The sequence below is a fragment of the Tachysurus vachellii genome, chromosome 5 (assembly GCF_030014155.1).
Source record: "Tachysurus vachellii isolate PV-2020 chromosome 5, HZAU_Pvac_v1, whole genome shotgun sequence".
Taxonomy (NCBI): domain Eukaryota; kingdom Metazoa; phylum Chordata; class Actinopteri; order Siluriformes; family Bagridae; genus Tachysurus; species Tachysurus vachellii.
In genome coordinates, this window is record NC_083464.1 from 13,219,212 (window position 1) to 13,235,314 (window position 16,103).

Consider the following 16,103-nt stretch of genomic DNA (forward strand, 5'->3'; position numbering starts at 1 on the left):
CTCACTAAAAGGTTCTATTTCTCTCAACAAATTGTTTTTCAGCAACATTTTAGGCTGTAAATAAAAGTACATAGCATAGGATTTCATAACATTCAAACCAGCAAGATTTTCATGAATGCACTATGGCAGCAGTTCAGCACTCTAAGCACTTTTCAAGATATTATTTAAACAAACTGTTACTATTTTGAGATTGTATTTCTTATTAAATCGGATCAATAGTGCATGCTAATTTGATTTAAAATGTTATCAGCAACTAAACCTTTTATTCTAGTGAATGTCCATAACCTGTGTTCAATTGTATCAATACAATTTATTCATCGCATTAATAAAAGAAATGTAATATATATATAAAAATATAAATAAGTATAATATATATAAAAAAGTTGCTTGCTAACTCATTTCCTAGGTCCATTAGCATTCAGGTGGCTGTTATTAAGAAATACAAAAAGAGAAGCAGAAAGTGGTATAATATGCTTTAAATTTACTGTTAAACACAACGTGATGAAGGTCAGACAATTCTAACATCTTTGATTCATCTTCATTACCCACTCTCACAGGGGATCTCGGTGTTTATGCTATATTAGCATTTCATTATCAGGAATTAAGATGCAATACTTGGTACTGGCATCAAACGTGACATTTAGTGTAGGTTCTTTCATCTGAAGCATGTATGATAAAAGAAAATGTTCATTTAGCCAGCTGCAAATCACTCTTGTTTTTTGGATGTGTTTGTGAAGCCACTTGGACAGTATCACACAATACAGACTAGATAATCTATATAACACTGAATTTTATTCCAACAGTGAATAACAAAGTAATGTAAAAATCCTTATGGTTTTAATATTCACCGTTTATTAACGAGAGTTCAGTTCACTCTCAGTTCACGAACACACTCATGCTGCATATGAAATGGATTCCGCACATTCTGACCCACTTTTAACTCACAAATTCATCTTCTCAAATACGCCACCTAGAGAAAAAGAGGGAAAAAAAAAACAAACAAAAAACTATGGCTCAGAATACTGTGCAACATGTTTCATAAACAGAAGAATACTGTATGGTAGATATTTCTTCATTCTGTGGAATAATTTCCTGCTGAATCATCTCTGTGTTTTAGAAACTGATCTTGAAATATAAGCATCTGTAATTGACTCCCACATCTGACACAACTAAACAAAACACAAAAAGGAATGTGCTGGAAATGTTGCATCTGTCATGACACGAGTGCCAAGCAGAGTAGGGGTCCTGTGATGGATGAGGGGTTAAGATGAGCTCAAGAAGCAGTCCCTGGAGAGCATTACTCAAGGCCCATCACTCTTTACATAGTTAATAATCCATGCACATAATGCATTACATCCAGTATATACACTCAAAGAAAGAGCTGGGGATTAAACCTTGTTCAAAAGCCTCAGGATACTTCTAAGTGTGTATAGAGGTCTGGTACACCTTTTATATTGTTGTGAAATTTCAACAGTGAACAAAAGGTTAATATTAAGTAATGAACGTGTAAACATTTTCAAAGACTAGAACTCTATGGCCAACAATGACCTTTAGACACCAGACGGTTCTAGTTTATGTGCAGAATATCCTGTGCCAACAGAGGTGAGGTACTTAGATCAGTAAAGGCTGTCATCTTGCATGCCCTTTTGATGGTTGTGTGCTGGCATTTGATTATCTGAATCCGTCAAACTTGGCAAGGAGACCGAAGACTAATATTTCTCTTGATGAAAGAAGTTCAACGGCTGATGCACTAAAGGAGGGAAAGTCATGCGGTAGACAGAATGGAATAATGCTTGCTGAAGCTCAGAAACAATTCATTTCTGACCAGCAGCAACATTAGTGACATTACAAAAGTCTGAACAGTGTCTAAATTAGCCTACATGGTCAATAATAATGAGATAGTACATGATCTCATCGTCCATCCGGTAGAGCATTTAGCTGGCTGCACATCAGCAGCCCCCTTTCCTTTCATCTTCACGTTTTCCCACTCACAGTTTTTGCAATTCAAGTGTTGATAAATGAGAAGTGCCATTCTTTATTCATAGTGGCAGAAATGCTATTCACTGCTATAAATACTTTTCAGCCCATTAGCCAAGGACGTCTCAGGCAGAAGAATGCATAGAGTGTTGATGATACAGAGTGAAAAATGTGTTCTTGGTGAAGAACTTGAGTGGTCTTTGAATTACATATTCTCTCTCTCTCTCGTATTTAAAACACATGCGCACTCAAACTCTAGGCCAGCTTAAACAGACGGACAGCTGTACGTCACTCACGTTCACAGGGGACTGTGTGCTGAAGTCTCCAGACAGAGCACTCAGCTCCATCTCCTGTAACTCAATCTGAACTCCATCATCTGATTACCGTGGCCCTCGACCCAATGGCATCAGCACCAGAACACTCTGTTAAAGTGTGTAAACTCACAACTGCTCAAGTACTTTTTCCACTCTGGCCATCTGAAACATTCTCTCGCTGGACTCCATTTAATGGCCATCAACACGTCTTATTTATGCAGCCTGGTGGCGGAATAACAGAAACCATTCACGCAAATAAAAACGTCACTACTTGTTTCAGCCCCCGCTTGTACGTTTTAATGGCCCCTAGCACTGACAGCTCCACAGTAGGCAGTGCTAAATTTACTGCAGTATGTGACAAAGAGGATGTGCTTTTCTGCACCAGAGGTAACGGAAAGTAAATGCAGTGTACTTCATAATAAAAGTAGATGCTTTAAAATTAAATGTTAATTAATTAATATTTCACCTTCTGCAGAAACGGATGCCCTTTGCTTGCACAATTGATGGATGACTTTTCATCCTGTTTCTGTACAAACTTTGTGTGCTACATCTAAACATTATTCATTTCATCCATCAGTCCATCCAGCCATCGCCTTCTGTTTTCACACAGCTAAAGGCCTGAAGGCTTGTGTCATACTGCAAATGGAACATTTCGGGAACAATGGCAAAGTCTTCAGACTAATTACCAACCTCTCTGACAGGGAAGATGCACTTGGGACCCTTTGTTTGGTTTTCTACAGAATCAGGCATTTTTTCATTTCTGTTCAAAGTTCACTGCTCTCACTGGCGGTAACTGGCGTGTTTCTAAAAAGGTTTCTAAATTGAGGATTGTGAGTAAACCTACACACACACACATTATATATATATATATATATATATATATATATATATATATATATATATATATATATATATATATATATATATACACACACTTACACACACACACACACACACACACACACACATACATACATACATACATGTATACATACACACACACACACACACACAAGTACATATTGTGTGTACTGACTATGTATGAGCATATTGCACATTTGCACATTTGCACATTTTCACCTGTATGTAAATTGTTTCTGCAATTTTTGGAGCACGCTCCCAAGAATTTCACTCACCAAAGCACATGTGCTGTGGTGATGTGACAATAAAAGTGACTTGACTTGACTTAAACATTACAGCAGTGAACGTAATGCACATAACCATAAACAGCCATGATTAATTCAGAATATAATTCAAATGTAGATCTATAATCTATATAATGATAACATAATGCAAATAAAGTAGTAGTAAATAAGTGTTGTCCAGTGTTGGACAGGTGAAATACACAGCACTACATGCATGTACAGTACACAGCTGCTACGCTTTAAGATCTGAAGCTTTTTTTTTTTTTTAAATACCTGGCACGCTTCCATGTTGATCTGATTGTTTCAGGCCAACTATTCTGGGATACATATTTGTCACTGTGGGACAAGTTTTCTGCGATTTCCACTCTTGTAATATGCTGCATTACAAATTAAATTCAATGCTCTTACCCTTAAAGGTTAGTAGGCAGAGCATACCTTCAAACTTACTCAAACACTGGCTTGAGAAATCATATTAAAGATGCATGACCATTAAGCAACATGGTAACAAATAATCTATAGAAAGGTTCATACACAAAATGTGATTTGAGATACATGTCTGGTTTGTGCAATCAAGTGTTGATGTGTCATATTATATATGGTGTTTTATTTTTAAGTGTAATGCTGGCTGAGAATAAACTAGTCAAGTTTTAAAAGAAGGGTAATTCAGACCTGGTAGCAGTTCATTGAGCACATTGAAGAGGGCAGTGTTTTAGTAAAGGAGCTCAGGAGCTGCAGCACCTCCTCACATGTGTTCCGAGGGAGGATCAGAGGGTGAACACTGATATCCTTCTCCCATGCATCAACAGTTCTAGAGAGACAGATACAGAGTGAGAGAGTGAGCGAGAAAAAGAGAGCGCAAGCGAGTGAGACATAAATTACATTAATCAGACAGTTTGAAATATGACAATTTTAATTATGTCACGGCAATCTGTCAGGGAGGAGGGGGAGCGTCGCACAGAGAATGAGAACGTGGCACAGGGAGAGCGTAGCATAGAGACTGATGTCCTGTCACATTACGGCAATGATCTATCCGGGACATTTCACTGACATTTAGCCATCTGTGCTACAGTTCTGCAGGAAACCCGAATCCGTAAAGCTCAGCGTTCAGACTCGCAGAAAATCACAATGCCAGCAAAAATTTCAGGTTACAAAACACTCATGTTATTCTTACAGTATGGACCTATACAGAACAGTAATATAGTGCAGCTTGGAAGATGTCCATTATGTGTCTACTATGTGGACATCTGCTTTTCTTTTCATTTCTGTACTGACAAAACTTTTAAATTCACACACGATATGAATGGCAGAAAACTGAACTAATATAGCTGGGGAAATATTTAATACTGTGAGCATGGAAGTCTACATTTTGAATCCGGTTGAATGTACAGTATGCATTAAAGGATAAAAAATATATTTATACATTTCTGCACAGGGATTAGTGCATCCATTCTGAGTTAATTTGCATTCCAGGATTAATTTAGTGTTACAGGCATAAACCAAAATTAAAATGAAAACAGTGGAAAAACAAGAAACCACGCATCACCATAGAAAACAGGAACATCTACTGTAAATCATTAAAATGACAGAAAGTGTTCAGACCTAAAAGAACCTGGTATGGTAATTGGTATAGGGAACTAATTCATTAGATCAGGAGTCAGAATTTATAATCAAGAAACTGGGCGAGAAGAACATGAGATGTGAATTTATGACTTACTCATCCTGTTGACCGTGAGTGCAGGGGAGGTAAAGGACTTTGATTGCTCTAACTGCCTTGCGTGACTGATGGTTATTAGGCTGACGGTCACTGGCAGAGACGAGGATGTCACTGCTGCTGACTTTCTCAGAGAATGAAGCGATCAGGCTGTCCATGTTCAAGAGCCAAAGCTAGTCATATTAAAAGAGCAACATTAACCACAATGTTCAGGTGCAACAATATTCTAAATATATTTGTCATCTTCCTGAGAATATTAGTGCAAGACTGAAAAAAAAGAAACTGTAAAAACTTTTACTGTTAAGAAAGGCATGAGATTTAGTCTGGCTGTACGTACCATGATCAGAGATTTACCATCTGGTGTCTGGATGGAGAAACGAAATATGCTTTGAGCAGATGACAGCTCAACAAGTCTGGAATGAAGCACGCTCTCTAAGAACTGCTGTCTGGATAGGAAAATGATCAAGATTTAGTTACATGTTTAATTCTGAACTACCGACCTGAAGAACTCAGATATCTGTGCAGTGTGGTAAATCTCCATCTTTAAAACACTGACCAAACCTTGTAAGAAAGTAGTGAGTCTGAATCCGTGCTGGACTTCAGGACTCACATTAATGACCCTTGATTTAAACACATTTTACAATGCAGTAAGTATTTAGGTGTGTTATATATATATTATTTGACAGTACTTGCCTATTTTGTGGCATGGTATATCCTCCATCTTCACTTTGCCTTACCACCACTTCAGTTATATAGAATTTTAAAACCTCTGAAACAAAAAGTATATTTATTTTGTATAAAATATGCTGAGACTGGTTTGAATATAACTTAGTTCAGCTGAATTAAATGTGAATTGTTGTATGTAAGGAAAAAAAGGAAGCTGTTGGTTATTGTGCATCAAAAAACAATGGAACATGATGAGTGGGAATCCAATGTGTTGACCCAAGCATGGTTTAAACAGCACCAATAATTCATTTAAAACAGGCTACATTCACACTGTTTAAGCGTCATATGTTTTCTATTTCCAATTTTATTGGATTTATTTGGATTGATTTATTGAACAAAAACATAATGGTTGAAGGAGCTACAGAGCAGAGACAAATTATCTATGGCCCCTAGACCACAGATTGGACATTGAACATTTCCTCAAGCTCTTGTCTTGTATCTGCATGACTTTCTGCTCTGCTACCAGATTATTCACTGATTGAAAATATACACGAATGTACCAGTGTTCCTAATAAAGTGTTCAGCGCACACATCTAGAGTTTGCACAACTTTCTGTGAACTTAAAGCAATGCAGAGGGGCTATTGAGAATAATTCTGAGGACTATCTAAAGGCTCTATAAAATACACCCAGAACACCAATTTGTACCAGTTTTATTGAGGTAAACAGCTGAATTAAGACATACAGAACAGTGCATGTTTTATTATTACTGCATCTTTATTATGCTAGTTTCTCCTACCTGTCGTGACTGCCTCTCCCAGCACTGCACAGCAATTCTTACAGCAAACCACATTCCTGTGGGCAGGTACCTGCTGCGAGACATGGAAACAAACCGAAAATAAATACATGATCTGAAGGCACAAAAAGGTTTAAGCCACATGTACCAGAAATCAATAACCGGAGAGGAACCATTTACTGAAGTGAAAGATGAATCAGACGTTTGAACAGCAAAGGGCTCTTCCATTTACTCGCAGCAGACACAGAGCCACAGAAACCCACAGAATGAGGAAGGGAAAGAAACAAGGAAAGAAAAAAATCAATAGCCCTGAAGAAGTTAGACTTCTCAGGCTGGTGGAGAATCTATATAAAAAAAGAGAATGTCATGGCGCTTCCTTGAGAACCCTTCATAAAGACAAAAGAACATCTTTCTTCACTTCCTGTCAGCCCAGAGGCAGTATAGATGGAGCCGAGTTCCTTTAAACATGAATGAGGACTACTGATGCCCCAAGAAAAGAGCTCAAATACCACCTATGAAACACCGAGTACAGAAGAACAGAGTGGACTAGTAGTGCTTAGATTTTGGTGAGATTATCAATGCAACACACCTTTCCAGATTGTAGATTAGAGCCTGCGCTCATGCTGGAGGAGTCCACTTCTTTTGTAAGGGTTTGGTCACAACTGCTGTCACGGGTCAAGAGGTAGTATGTGTCACCGAGTAAACAGTCCTGTTGTTGAGGGAGAAGCTTCCTGTTGGCGAAAGGATCAGGGTGGCAACACCAGTCATCTACCAGTGTGTTCCAATTCCCATTTGGTAAAGGGAGCACTCGCCTGAAAACCCTAAAGCAGGAAACACTGTTATGTATTCACTTAATGTCTGACATAAAAAATCTTATTACAGGATGTCATCAACTGAGCCATGCCCAAGTACTCTTACTGAATCTTATTATCCATCTATCCATCTGTATGATGCAAGCTCAGCCAAGATATACAGGTAAAACTAAAATAGTCAAATGCAAACACCACAGCATTTTCCTAATTACTGTCTTAGGTTACTATTGTAAAAACTGATTGCATGGCAAATATAATCTTTTTTGAAATGCCATTAATCTGCCAGCTTTAATGGTCACTCGTTCACACTGATGTTTTTTTTTTTTTTTATTCAGTTGTTTTCTTGTCAGCAATATACTTTTTAACATTTATGGAACTGCTCCGTATATACTGTAACAATGATACTTCTAAAAGCATTAAACACATAGAACTTAACGTTGATGAATATTTTGAGAGACTGTTTGGGTGTGCATGGTGCCATGAAAACAAACTCACTGAGTCTCGCTCTCTGTAGTTTACCTTGTGAGGCAGATCATTTTAATGTCAAATGAGATACGCGCGATTGACAATGTCGTGGCCATTCATGACCAGGAGTCCAAAACAGCAAAACTGGTTGTGAATGGGAAGGATGACATTACTTTTTCCCCACGTCAATCACAGCAGTAATCCAGTTATGGGTGGCATGTATGTAAAATTATATTTTTGTGGCTGCCCTGAGGCACAATAGTGGAAAAAAAAACAAAAAAACACACGTTATCCTGCTCCTTTTGTGTTTGGTATTGCTGCATGATACGGGAAAGCTGTTTTTCAGTCTGTCGGTTGGGGCTCTTTAATATTCATGACTCAAAGACTGGACGATTGACTTGGATCACTATGATTGACAGGGGAGAAACTAATGGCATCCCTCACCTACCCATACAGCATGGCCAAGTTTGCTGCTTTGACTCCTGGCCACGAAATCGGGAATCAATATTATTTCTCACGGCTTCCTACGTGTGCTGCTCAGGTGGTGGGTTTAATGAGCAATACGAATCAGAATCTTCGAAATACAAACTTGTGGTAAGGCGAATGCTTTTCGGTTGCATCTCTTAAAAATGCATTAATAAAAATAATAATGTAATATTTGCTGCTCGTGACTCTTTAGTCATCAACCTCCAAAGAACTGTGTTGTTCACTGATTAGGAGCACTGTTAAAGCAAGACGTGAAGAGAAACACACATGCTTAAATGGTTCTGGCTGAATAAATGTTTTTCAACCGAATTAAAGCTAAGCACATCAGTGTTCGTTTTTTTTTTTTTTTTTTGAAAAAAGTGAATCTGCTCCTCACCTGTCTTTAAGCACCATGGACCCACAGGACTGGCACAGGAAACAATAGCTCCTCTGTGCCCTCAGATGCTGTATTGCACTTTCCTGAGCATCTGGCAACCGCAAACATAAAACAGTCACATACGTATTTCACCAAATAACTGGATGTATTTTCAGTGCTGCCAGAGAAGACAAAAGTGCAGGATAATAGCCATGAGCAAGAGTATCCAAATGTATAGGCAACAGGGATTCAGCGTGATTAACAAAATACAATAATTAACAGCCAGCAACAAGAAGTTTGAAGGATGATATCACATCTGTTTGGAGACTCAAAGTGACTGAGGTCAGATGACCACCCACACTGCTGAGGAGGTGCTCAGTTTGAAACAAGCACTGCAGTGGCTCAAAGCCAAAGGTCATACAATCTGCATTCATCATTAATTTCAGTTAATCTGTGGAGTATGATGTGTGGAGCCCGAGGGCGGGCCAGCACTCATAACTCAAACTCTTCAAATGAGGTTACACAGCCCTTGAACAAGTTCATGCTTAATGACCTACCAACTTTGGCCCACAGGGTTTTGTGTGATCATAATGATATACGGATATCACTAATGAAAGTTAAGTGAATATAATTAGTTGATACCCACAATGAACTTGGCTCATACCTGAACGCTGGCCCACCTTCAAACGCACTCTAACATGCAGTCCATCCACATTCAGCTCTGGATTCTTCTGACACGAACCCTCCACTAGACGGACATCTGGGGGTAGCTTCACCTCATAAATCCAATCAGATAAGTGGATTTTTAGGGCCGAGTCGCCACTAGACACATTTACCTCAGATGTGTCCTTCAGAACATCAGTCCTAAAAGAAAAAAGAACACACACACATACACAAGTTAGTGAAGGAAAACAACTGATTTGAACACAATCTGTGCTGGTTAGAAACATGCGAAACATGCGATCTGCTGGTGAGAAAATTTCAGACACATACTACACACACTACATGCATACATTATTCGGATGGTTTCATCCTGAAGGCAGCAAAAATGAGAAATTAGAGACTATTCATCAGCAATGTCTACTTTTATCCTCAGACCACTTCGGGCGGTATGCTGCTCATATGGTGGACTTAATGAGCATTAAAGATCAAAAATTTCATAAATCACCTACATATAGCGTTAATTAGGTGGTCTCTGTAGAATCTGTGGTAGGTTTGCTTTAGCGTTTCCACACTTTTTTTAAGCATCAAGAATGCAGTGTTAGCAGCTGTTTATTTTCATATAGCAGCAATTTAGCAAAAAACATTCTTTGATGTAAAACACCTTCACCTGTCCCCTAAGCCTTAGCTCAGTCGGTGTGCATTACATACACACCATCATACACGAGTGCCATAAAGACGAGTACAAGACATACAAGCATCGCCATCTAGTGGTCAGAAGCAGCACTGCCAAAATAAAATGGGGACAAAGATTTCTATAAAAAACTTTGCAAATTATTATCATTAGTAGTATTATTTCTTACTATGGTTGGTCATAATGTAAACAAATTACCCGGACAAGGGCAAATAATATATATTTAAGAAAATACGGATAATTGCAGTCCTAAGCTACATTTGGTCTGGATGACATTTACATGGTAACCTGGGGAAATATAATTATTAGCAATCTCTGGGATTTTAGTCCTATCCAACTCTGTCGTCATCTTTTTTTTTTAACAAACTGTGTGTGTGCAAAGCTTACTCCGTATTTCATAGTAAAGACATAGTAACTCATTCACTCTTTACATCCATGGTGGACAGAAAAGCATTTCTGTAGGCACAAAACATCAAACCTTGATGTGGCTGAGCTGAAAACACCTGAAGAATTGCTCTGGGTTCCACACCAGTGCAGTAAGTAGTAATAATACAGTAGGTAGTTATAATACAGTAAGTAATAATACAGTAAGTAATAATACAGTAAGTAATAATACAGCTAGTAATAATAATACAGCTGGTAATAATACAGTAATAATACAGTAGGTAGTTATAATACAGTAAGTAATAATACAGTAAGTAATAATACAGTAAGTAATAATACAGCTAGTAATAATAATACAGCTGGTAATAATACAGTAATAATACAGTAGTAATAATACAGTAGTAATAACACAGCAGTAATAACACAGCTGGTAATAATACAGTAATAATACAGCAGTAATAATACAGTAATAATACAGTAGTAATAATACAGCTGGTAATAATACAGTAATAATACAGTAGTAATAATACAGCAGTAATAATACAGTAGTAATAATACAGCAGTAATAATACAGCAGTAATAATACAGCAGTAATAATACAGCTAGTAATAAAACAGTATGTATGTGGACACCTGAGCATCACACCTCTATGTTCATCCTACACATCACATTAAAAACCATGGACATTATTCTGAACTGGCAAATATGTACAGAGAAAATAAAAAAATGAATAAAACTGTAGCCTGATTTATAGCTTAAAGCCATTTCAGACCACAAATAACACACAACTACAGCATTAATTCACACACCTGATCAATTCCCCCAAAACTCCAGCAGTGTCCATGCTACAGTTAGCACCGGCTAAAAATGCTATCAGCAGTGAACATGAAAATGCACCTAAACTTACCGTATAATTAACAAGCCAGTTTGTAACCGCTCTCTCAGCTCAATAAACACATCGTCCTGTTTTTTCGATGCATCCATTTCTTTAAAACGTGATTTATACTCGATTTCATGAAAGTGGTTTTCTACGGTTGTTGTTAACTTACCATCACAGACGTTTACTGCCACCTAACGACAGCCACGTGCAACATCAGTCCTATTAAAATAAGGAAAGAACACACACGCACACGCGCACACGCACAGACAGACAGACAGACAGAGAGACACACACACACAGACCCACACAAAATAAAGTTTACACTCTTTGCCCTCATGTTTTTTTTTTCCTGGGACTGTAGGAAGGGTAATGTATGTATTAAAATATCTAAATACATATTATATTCATGTACACAACAGTTTCTTTCTGCTTTTGAAGTAAAGAAAAATAAACAGTCAACATTTTAAATGACTTTATTCTTTATATGTATAAAAACATATTTCATTCGACAATGATTTGTATTAAAGTTTTACAACTTAAAAAAGTACTGAACCATTTCAAACATGAAAAAATGAACATCAGCTATAAACAGCATACTATAAAGGCACTTTTTTAAATAAGCATCAGTTAGAATAACATTAACCACAACAGACAAATATGTCTTTACATTGGTCTGTAACATTATAGCTCTACATAGTGTAACTAATCTAGTGCACTTCAAGACTTCTTAACACAGTGCAAGTATTTGGGAACTTCTTGTGTAACATTTCAGTAGCATGTTTGAACCAGTAAAATATTGTCTTAGGCTGCAGTGTATTCATTTGTTTTTTTTAAAGAAAAGAACTGTAACACATTTAATGAAGCTTGTTTCATTTGGTGCACTTAGTATTACAAGGATCTCCTGATTTGAAGAGTCCATAAACGTTGACTAACGGAAACATTGACATGGCTCCTAACATGGAACCGAGTTGTACTACAGCACCACACCACACGAGTGCGCTGCGTCCTTCATCACGGAGGATCACCCCAATAATCACCTTCACGTAGGACAGAGTGAGAACAAATATCACCCAAGTTATCACCTGTATCATAACAGAGAGAAAATGGGGTGTTAGACATAACACCTAAAGGTCACAGCTAGCTTGAAATACCATTCTATATTTAGTCATCCCTTTGTTGTTGTAACAAGCTGTACTCTATAATGACTTCATGGCGTCAAGTTTGGACTTCAGTTTGGAGTTTTAATTTGCATCATCCTATGTTGAACAATTTATCTAATAGAATTTAACCAAATCAAAATATTCCATAACAGTATATTAATATATTTTCTTCAGTCAGTGGTGGCTTAAGGGGTTAAAGCTCAGGGTTGAGATTGAAAGGTTATGGTTCAAACTCCAGAACCACCAAGCTGCCACTGTTGGGCTCTTGTGTGAGGTGCCTAATGCCCTATGCAAACAAAATAATTTAATAATAATAATAAATTAATAATTAATAATAAAGTCTTCTTGACCAACATTAGCTAAACTTCTCTTGGATTGAGTTCATCTAAAGATAAAGAGCTTATTTGTGATCAGACTAAAAATCCAGTCTAAACTTTGAGCTGTGTTTGAAATGTCATCCAAACAACAGCCATGCAACACAAGTTAACCATTTAAAATGGACAATATTGGGATCAGGGGTCAAGATCTATTAACTAGTTAGGATGAGAATCCTTTCCAGTTCTTTTTTTCCTGATTTTAGCTCATGTCTTTGGGGACAAAATGTGTTAATAAGGGCCCTAAACACAAAAACACACAAATCTGTGTTTAACTAGTAAAATACAATAAACAATGAACTGTATGACTATATGGTTGATAGATAGCTTATTGTTAATAGAAACATTTAAGTAATTAAGTATGTATAGATATTAAGATTCAGTATTTGGTCTGTGGGTATGTGATTAGTAATACAATCGGAATTGAGACACATGTATCTGTTTGAAGCCTCACCATGAGTGCAGCTCCTAGTTCATGATGAACCAAAAGGGGACAGGGACTCAGTGCTGCCATGCCCATTATGTAGGCCCCAAACCCAGTACCAGTCACCGTAAGAACCCCCATCAGCATCAGAGACCTGGAGTTCAGGAAAAGGTATGTCAGAATATACATTAAAGACTTTTTGTCCATTTATCTTTCCTGTCTGTGTCTCACCTGATTGGGAAAAACATGGCGAAAAAGCAGGCCACAGGGTTAGCCACTGCAGCCATCGTAGTCGCCAGGTGATAAGCCTGATTACCATATGGCAGGCAGGAGTAGGACTGTACTGATGGGAGAACTGCATTGGTTAATGCATTAACCCAACCCAGAACAACAAAAATGAAGACCACCTCTGCTCTGCTGTATGTGCCTTTCCCAAAGGTGCTGCGAGGTTCATTTGCTTGACCTTCTGGATGTTCCAGCATAGGTGTCTGCTCTGCAGAATGGTTCTGAAGGGATAGACTAATGTCAACCTTCTCTCGGTGCTTTGAATCACCAAGATACTTCTCACATTTATGTTCTTTTACTACAACAGGGTGGTAGTTGAGCATTACGAAAGCACCCAGGCACACTGCCATCATGGCACTGAGGAACAGGAAGAAGACCTGGGCAGAGAAGTTAGCTGGCTGGTAACGTGCCTCCAGTTCGTTACTAATCCTCCCTGTGTAGTTGGCTGAGCTTATGTTTGCAATAGCTGTAGCATTTATACACTGGACCACCCCAACACCTTGAATCAGAGCCACAAGCGCTGGAATTAGGCCACTCAAACCCTCTCCAACAAAGTAGGTGGTAAGGTACTGAGGCTGGAGCCTCATCATAAAAGGCAGGAAGGTAACAGAGGAGGTGCAGTCCACCACTGACAGCATGAAACTGAGAGACAGCAGAGCTACGCTTCGTACAGCATTTCCCACCAATAGAGTATATTTCCAGAGGAATGCCAGTAGGAAAGCAGCCAGGACACCCAACACTACAATCATGTAAATGACTGGCCGCTCGTCCAATGCTCCTGGCCTGAAGTGATGCATAAGTGTGATGAAAAGTGGTCCGATGTTCGCCAACTGGATGATTACAGTGAGGTAGGAGGGCAGGTACCAACCTTCAGGGATCTTATTTACAATCAGTGGGAGCTCAACCCACATCCCATTGATGGCAACCCATGACCCAATGCCAAAGAGGCAAGATAAAGTGTGTGTCAACAGTGACATGATGCAGAGAATGAGTTCAGCTTGTGATTAGCCAACAGGTAGTAATGAAGGTCATCTGAAAAATAAACACAAGACATATTCACAGCAGGTTCATCAAATCTATAGGCTTAAATGTCAAGGGATCTCTTATATCCAGGAATATTACATATTACACACATAACACAACAAATCAATTAAATTGGAATTTCACTTCTCAGTCACTTTTGCTGGGTTTGGCATTATTTATGTATACGATGTCAAGGAGAACATAGAGAAAGTGAGATATTTCTTCCTTTGGAGGAACCATCAAATGTTTTGTATAGAACCATTAACAGAGTGTTTCCAGATTCCAACTAAAACTCAATCAGGAAGTGAAGAACAATCTAAAGAAGATTCTGCTTTCAAGTTATACAAGAGATATAACCAAAACTTTCTGCTGGATGGTGGACAGCTGAGTCAAATATGTTAACAGGTTAGTGTATGAAAGAGCACGATGAATTTTAACCTTTAAAATCACAGCTATAATATAGGAGTCTTCTCTTTTGTCATAGTGTTCTGAGAGTTACTGAGTGGGTCAGCCAGACCTTTCCAATACAATCCCACTGACCTCCACCTGACCATCAACACAACACAGAGCAATCAGTTGCATTACATTATTTATTCTACATTGTAAGGAAACAAATGACTTTCTGTAAATCCAAACACTTCCTCCACTTTTTCTTCCTTTACCCATTTACTTCCTCCTTCTATTTAGACACTGCATAATGATCACCTACAAACATTTCCAGCAGAATAAGGAGATTTAGTTGCTAAGTGTCCTTGAATGACCTTTTACACTCTACAAATACAAAAATCCATCACACAGAACGACAACCAACCTACCTTATGCAGGTATTACCGACCGACTTTGTGATTGTATTCAACACATTCTAAATAATAAGGCATGTGGCACACTCTCTCACAGGAGCGAGTGCGCATGCGCTAGCTTCCTCCGCGTCACACTCTCACCGGCTAACACAATGGAAGACACAGCCATGTGCTCAGCCCTCCCCATCAGCCTGGACCAATCAGAGGAGGAGGACCCTAGTAAGCTCCTCCTCCTGTTCTCTGCTCAAGCTTGTGATATTCCACACAACCAGAAGGTGAGTAAAACACTGTGAAGGTGCAATTCAGCTACCTAGCTTCCTCAAACATCTGATGACTTGTTCATTTACAGGATTTGAGACTTATAATAATAATAATAATAATAATAATAATAATAATAATAATAATGTCCTTAAAATGTCATCCATTCAGTTGCCATAAAGATTTGATTACTTATGTAGTGATCCCTCAACATGATCACAGGAACCTGATAAGATAAAAGAAGACTCCATTTGTTATCTTTGTTATTTATGTTATCATTTTAGGCAATGATGTGTTATTTGATGCAGGAAATCCACTTAAACAAGGACGAGAGTTTAGTGTTATTTTGTAATTATTTACTAGCAAAACTCATCTTGTGAAAATGCTAAAATATAATTTTAATCATGACATAAACCACAAAAATCTGATTAACATC

At 38.1% G+C, this 16,103-nt stretch overlaps 2 protein-coding genes across 3 annotated transcripts; both read right to left on the reverse strand.

Annotated features, from left to right (window-relative positions):
* Positions 1 to 773: 773 nt before the first annotated feature.
* Positions 774 to 11,502, reverse strand: ube3d (ubiquitin protein ligase E3D). Of its 2 annotated transcripts, none has more exons than XM_060869191.1 (10): positions 11,371 to 11,502; positions 9,390 to 9,589; positions 8,747 to 8,837; positions 7,197 to 7,428; positions 6,611 to 6,683; positions 5,841 to 5,916; positions 5,485 to 5,593; positions 5,151 to 5,320; positions 4,106 to 4,244; positions 774 to 970 (listed from the first exon to the last, which is right to left on the reverse strand). In XM_060869191.1, the coding sequence occupies exons 1-10, from the start codon at positions 11,445 to 11,447 to the stop codon at positions 950 to 952; spliced, it is 1,188 nt and encodes a 395-aa protein (XP_060725174.1). In that variant the 5' UTR covers positions 11,448 to 11,502; the 3' UTR covers positions 774 to 949. The 2 variants fall into 2 exon arrangements, with proteins under 2 accessions (XP_060725174.1, XP_060725173.1); XM_060869190.1 differs by having other exon boundaries at positions 5,485 to 5,589; positions 5,837 to 5,916.
* Positions 11,503 to 11,842: 340 nt separating this feature from the next.
* On the reverse strand, positions 11,843 to 15,554 carry zgc:91890 (solute carrier family 52, riboflavin transporter, member 3-B). The gene is made up of 4 exons (XM_060869861.1): positions 15,425 to 15,554; positions 13,533 to 14,618; positions 13,332 to 13,455; positions 11,843 to 12,425 (listed from the first exon to the last, which is right to left on the reverse strand). The coding sequence occupies exons 2-4, from the start codon at positions 14,561 to 14,563 to the stop codon at positions 12,213 to 12,215; spliced, it is 1,368 nt and encodes a 455-aa protein (XP_060725844.1). The 5' UTR covers positions 14,564 to 14,618; positions 15,425 to 15,554; the 3' UTR covers positions 11,843 to 12,212.
* Between the last annotated feature and the right edge of the window lie 549 nt (positions 15,555 to 16,103).

Coding starts and splice junctions, on each gene's coding strand:
- ube3d (XM_060869191.1), bottom strand. CDS start 11,447: ATGGATGCATCGAAAAAACAGGACGATGTGTTTATTGAGCTGAGAGAG. Junction 5,917..6,610: donor GGGAGAGGCAGTCACGACAG/GTAGGAGAAACT, acceptor TTTTTGTTTCAG/AGGTTTTAAAATTCTATATA. Junction 5,321..5,484: donor ATGGTAAATCTCTGATCATG/GTACGTACAGCC, acceptor TAATATGACTAG/CTTTGGCTCTTGAACATGGA.
- zgc:91890 (XM_060869861.1), bottom strand. CDS start 14,563: ATGTCACTGTTGACACACACTTTATCTTGCCTCTTTGGCATTGGGTCA. Junction 13,456..13,532: donor GCCATGTTTTTCCCAATCAG/GTGAGACACAGA, acceptor CCTGAACTCCAG/GTCTCTGATGCTGATGGGGG. Junction 12,426..13,331: donor AACTAGGAGCTGCACTCATG/GTGAGGCTTCAA, acceptor GTTATGATACAG/GTGATAACTTGGGTGATATT.